The sequence below is a fragment of the Nansenia antarctica genome, assembly GCF_963989245.1.
Source record: "Nansenia antarctica genome assembly, chromosome: 2".
NCBI classification, from domain to species: domain Eukaryota; kingdom Metazoa; phylum Chordata; class Actinopteri; order Argentiniformes; family Microstomatidae; genus Nansenia; species Nansenia antarctica.
In genome coordinates this window covers 57,523,577-57,529,714 of record NC_137675.1, presented here as the reverse complement: position 1 = coordinate 57,529,714, position 6,138 = coordinate 57,523,577, and the positions used below count along the sequence as shown (strand labels likewise).

The 6,138-nt window shown below is 42.0% G+C and overlaps 1 protein-coding gene across 1 annotated transcript; it reads right to left on the bottom strand.

Annotated features, from left to right (window-relative positions):
• Positions 1-962: 962 nt before the first annotated feature.
• Positions 963-1,787, bottom strand: LOC308150310 (apolipoprotein L3-like; the record flags this gene model as incomplete). The annotated part of the gene is made up of 1 exon (XM_080523156.1): positions 963-1,787. One exon carries the CDS (start codon positions 1,785-1,787, stop codon positions 963-965), a length of 825 nt encoding a protein of 274 aa, XP_080379282.1.
• Between the last annotated feature and the right edge of the window lie 4,351 nt (positions 1,788-6,138).

Here is a 6,138-nt window from a genome sequence, read left to right as displayed (position 1 = left end):
ATCCCCACAAAACATATGTTTCCAAATAATAGCGGGGTCCTTTTTTTTTTTCTCTCTCTGATCTGACCGTCTGATCTGCCTCTGATCTGACCGTTACTGTAGCTGGTCGTTTTAGCCATCTGTCCATCTTTGCGGTATACTGACAGGCCTAGCTGACTTGCGCGTGAAAATGATCGTGAACGTGATTTAAATGTGACGTGACTACCACTTGTGTTACAGTCATCACCTGTCGGGGAGGAACTTAAGTTGCAGCGTACCATTTTAACAACAGGTTTATGAAACGACTATATTTAATTATTTTTTTGGAAAGGGAAATAAATTATAATTCCAAATCTTTCCACGTACCCCCTGCAATCCCCTCACGTACCCCCAGGGGTCCGCGTACCCCCGGTTGGGAACCACTGGTCTAGGTGATACGCAGGACTATGCCGTATAGTATACCCACTAGGAAAGGCCAAGGATTTCCGTATACCCACTTAAAAATGTGTGAGGATACGTAACGGCGTTTTGTGACAGAACGTTCACTTTCATTCATAACATTCACCCCGTCTGTGTTACGAAGTGCTTGACTTTTGGACCATTAATGACTGTTCTTGTCTGTCTTGTTGTCCGTTCTGTTTTCTAGTTTTTTTAATTTTTGCTTGTTTGTTGTACATGTTACATAAAATGTAAAAGTAGAGCACCTAAAATAGATAGAAAGGAAAAATTGCCAAAACAAAAAATGCTATAACTCTTAACTGATTAGTGTGTAGTTGGGAATTATTACCCTACTGTACTTCCAATAAGCAGTAATGTAGATATTCTACAAAAACGACAAAAAATATAATAATAATAATAATAACGTGTTGAATTTTACTTATTCAAACACAATGAATGCATATCATATATCGCTGTTACTGTAGTTTGTTAAGGAATATGATATAAACAAAAACATTTGACTCTTTCTTCCCTCCCCTCACTCTCTAAAATGGCATCTCCAGGATTCTCTGGCTTTTCCTGAACCTCCAGATGCCTCGGCACAGAGAGTCATGGATCTTCTGCCATGAGTCCAACTCTGAACGCCACAGCGCCGCTCTGGCACGGATGAGCTGGGAGACCTCACTCTTGCTGCCTTTGGCCAGGCTGACGCTGTCTTTACAGATGAAGAAGACGTCCAGGCCAATGAAGAGGGCATTGAGGGTGATGAAACCAGCCCGCGCTGACTTAGACAGGGCGAGGGGGGTCCCTTTGGCGATCTGTCCGATCATCTCTTCGGTCTTGAGAGCCTTGTCAATGTCCTTTGCAATAGTGCCGGCTTTGAACCCCACCTTGCCTGCTCCCAGCACTATGAGCCCCTCACTCCCCCCCACTATGGGAACAGATTTGCTGGCCACCTCCTCCAGACACTCCTGGTGCCTCTGCACGTCCTTCATGAAACTCTGGAAGACTTTATTGGCTTTCTTCTGATGATTACTATTCACTGCAATCTCTGTGACCGTGGTGACTATACTGTTGACCACACTGGTGACACCAAGGCCCACGCCGGTGAGGGTGAGTGCCAGTGATGCCCCAACGGTCACAGGGGCAAGAGCAATACCCACAATAGACAGGATCCCTCCAACTGCCCCTACAGAGCTGCCTGCCACACTAGAAATATTTGCTCCCTTCCTCATACTGTCTAGCTGGACAGCGCTCTCCTCCAGCTCAGTCAGAAACTTCAGCATTCTGGGCTGGCGCTGACTGAACACACCAATGAAGTTCAGGGAAGCCTCCTGGAACAGGAACGCTAGTCTGAAGTGTTGGTCCATCCTGGGAAAGCAAACATGTACCACTTTTTTATTAAATAAATCAATATTGAAGCTCTAATATTTGGAAAAAAATGAATACATGACCAGCTACAACTGTCCACCCTTAGATAGAACACATCAACACACCACAGCCCCCCCCCCCCCCAATAAGTCTCACCTGATATGACTTAACTGGCTGATATGGACAGATATTTTTTCCATGGATTTTTTATCCAAATGGGTGTTGAGGTCAGTCATGAACTTCGTATTCTTCTCTCTGCAAAATGTTATTTTTTCAAAGTTATTACAGTAAGACCTGGAGTTCTGCTTGAGAGAAAAGACATGAGGCTTCATTTATAAAAAAGTACTTGAAAGTCATCTTTGACTTTCACGTAAGCACATTTCTAAACGGACGTAAGCGTTATTTATAAAACAGGCTGCACTTGTTTAAAATTGCGTACGTGCTTCCTTCTATAAATACCAACACAGGTTTGTATTGTAACGGACTGAGTTCTAGTGGGTTAACATTACTGTTGCTTTAAGAGTTGTTGTTGTTGGATGACGTTCATCCGGGGGAGGGAGGGTTCTGGGGCTGGGAGCGGAAGAGGAGAGACTGAGGAGAGAGAGCGGGAGAGTCGGACCAGAGTGTTGAGTGCTGGGTTTGGTTATGATTGAGTGTGAGAGATATAACTTGTAACTGAGAATAAAGCTGGAAATCAAGAACCCGCCGTCTGGTCTGTGACAACGCTACAGTATTAACGCCCTGTGATAGCGGCTCAATTATAGCGGCTGAATTAAGCCAAGTGCTATAATTATAGGGTAGGCGTTCGTCTGGAATCGGGAGAGGGCAGAGAAGGGTGGCTTCTCGGTAAGTTGCATTTGCAACGTTTGATCATGACAACTAACCAGGCAAATGCTTATACTCAGTACTCAAGTTGTAAAAGAAAATCAGGGGAAGTGGTGGTTTTTATCATATGAGGACCATTTTAGTATCCCCTCAGCGTCAGTGACTTCAGTGTCAGTAACTTGGTAAAAATGTAATTGCATGTGTGCGTGCCCCCTTGCACCTTGAAATAGCAGTAATACCACGTTCATTGATAAAATGACAGTATGGAAAGAGGGGATGGCAGTTTTAGAAGGGGGACGATTTTTACTGTTTTTATTCAACTAAAGTGCTGCTTATACTGTAATAATATACGGTAATGGTCTTATTCTTATCAGGTGACATTGAAAACATGGCTGCGAACTCCCTTTGCGAACTCCCAGACACCAGAGGAAAATCCAGTATAATTTAGCGCATGGCCGGGCAAGGTCCGTTGTGGAGCGCACTAGGCATGTTGAAGGGGAGATGGCGTTGCCTTGACAGCTCCGGAGGGATATAAAAGGAAGACTGAAATACAATCATAAACATCAGTTCCCTTTAAATCTTGAATTAAACTAATTTTCTCGGCTGATAACAACATCCTTAATTTTATTACGAGCCACTTGCATGAATTACAGTAGGCAGTGCGGCTCACATGCCTGTAATAACTGGGTCATTTTTTTTATACGGTGCCTTTTCCGTCCCCAGTACTAAATCATGTTGTATTTTGTCTAAATTTGGACAAATACTAATTCCATTAGGTTTTTCATGTATAGTCAATTGTTATTTATTATGAATACAATGATATGGGCTTCTAAGTTGTTGTTTTCTACATTTTAAAAGCTTTGGTTAAAGATGTAAATTTGATTTTGCATGGGATTTGGGATGTCCCCAGTGTTGTTCATTCAACTTCAATCCAAAAAATAACTATTAAAAACATATACATTTCCAAATATGTTATTATTATTTCATTTTCCTGATCAATATCTATTGAAATCAAATATAGTTTTTATCCATTTTTTATTATTTTGTACAAAAAATTAAGGTTTTGCTTACAATATTGCTTGTCCCTGAGATCACTGTCCACCCTGTTATGCTGTGTTAATGTCCCTTTTAAAAGAAAACCATATTTCTCAATCACATCACTCTCATGAGGTGACATCACATCAATGGAGGGGATTTCAAATGTGGTAAGCTGTGTGATTTTCTACCTCTTTTACCATCTGATTTTTATGTTTTTATCCAGTGAGTTTAATGTTGTTGACCATAACGTGTCCACCCTGTTATGCCTAAATATTGAGGAGATCAATCAAATTGAATAATTTCAAAAACAGTATTTAGTGCAAATTAGATTCCTCATCAAGTATTCATGGTCATTCTAGGCATTATGCTAACACAGTCAGGCTAAAGGCTAACTTTAACTCAAAATGTCCACCCTGTTAGTGTCCACCCTGTTATCCTTATTCAACTAACAGGGTGGACACCAACCTAACAGGGTGGACATGTATATAGTAATGCTGTTAATCGATTACACTTTTTAATCAAGTTAATCACAATAATATTCTGAAATGAACTAGATTAATCACAAGTTTAAAATACTAGTATTTACTTGTATTTTTGGGGGAGATAAAACAAAATTTAAGATAAAAAGAATAAGAAATGCATTCTGGTTTTATGTTTACGTGTATATATATATATATATATATATATATATATATATATATATACTGTTGTTTTTAAGACTTTTGTGAGCTTTCAGGGTTAGGGTTAATATCAGTCAGGATTATAGTTTGTTTCCTCTATTTTAGGCAACGCCTTCAAGGTGTAAAGGATACAAGAAAGGGAAGGAGACAGCTACAACAGGAGCTAGCCTGTTTAAAGGCCCAACTGGAGAAAGAAATAAGAAATAAGGAAAAGTATAAGAAAAGATAGTCAAGATGTAAGACCAGCTCCTCATCCCCACGTGCATTAGTCAATCGGATGCTAAGGAACCAGACGGTCACTCCATATGTGCGAAGGACACTTTCTTTTCACTCTGCCTTAGTTGCAGACATTGCTCAGGCGTACAAAGCCTCAAGAAAGGAAAGGGTGAAGCAAACAATAGCCAAAATAACATGTGGTAGGCTTTTTAAAAAATACAGACTCCAGTATTTTGCTTGTACTGCATTTGGATTCTCCAAGAAGAGGGGGAAGTTGTGTCTTTCTCTGAGAGGTGGTCAGGTCCGCATCCCTGATGCAAAGCTGACCACCTTTCAGAGAAAGAACAGTTCAAGGAGAGCAGAAAGCAAATCCAGTATAAATACCTTCTTTCTTCGTGATGATGTGAGTCGAATGACAACTGGACGGAAGCAGACCATCACCATGAGGAAGAAGAAGATGCAGAAGCGACTGCTTACTGACACGTTGAAAAATCTTCATAGGAGATTTGCATCTGAAAACTTAGACAGCGTGTCATACTGTCTGTTTTGTGCATGTCGGACATTTTGGGTTGTGGCTCCTACTGATGCTGATAGGGCCACGTGCCAGTGCAAAACACATGAAAATCTCCAGTTCATGGCTGACACACTCTATAGCCATGGAATTGTGGGCTCCAAGAACCTTGAGGAGATGGCTGACCACACTGTTTGTGCCACAGGAAACAAAGCCTGTGCATATGGTGACTGCGAAGAGTGCCGCCTCACCGCTCACCCGACCTTGAAAGCAGCCACGGAGGAAATTATAGAAGTTGTACAATGGTCTGTTGAAAGGATAGGTGAGGAAGAGAGGAAGACCATTACTATTAAGAAGAAGATGCAGAGCACAGAGGCAGAAATGGTTAGCAATTTTCAAGACCGTCTCTTCAAATTCCGTAAGCACCTATTTAACATTAGGTGGCAATAATGTTGCTTACAGAAAGTTACGAGAAAGCCTCCAAGAGAACGAGTGCCTAATACACATGGACTTTAGTGAGAATTACTCCTGCAAATATCACAATGAGATACAGTCTGTACATTTTGGGGGATCCCACCAACAAGCAACACTGCACACTGGTGTACTGTACACCACTGAACAGACACCAGTGTCATTCTGTTTGATCTCGCCCTCACGGAGGCATGACCCACCAGCGATCTGGGCGCACCTGGAGCCTCTCCTGGAGATGGTGAAGACCAAGTTCCCTAAGGTGGAAAGGCTTCACTTCTTCAGTGATGGCCCAGCAACACAGTACAAACAGAAGGGCAACTTCTACCTCCTGTCCACTTTGCCATTCAGGCATGGTTTTAAAGACCTGTCTTGGAACTTCTTTGAGGCCAGCCATGGCAAAGGAGCTCCAGATGGCATCGGAGGGACACTGAAGCGGTCAGCTGACAGGATTGTGCGCTTGGGAGATGATGTTCCAGATGCCTTCACTCTATTCCAGAAACTGAGGGGACTGGAATCGACAGTGGAGCTCTTCTTTGTCAGTGAAGATGAAGTTGAAGCAATGACAAAGGTAAAGATGCATGCACACACACAGCCTGCTTTGTTGTCAGT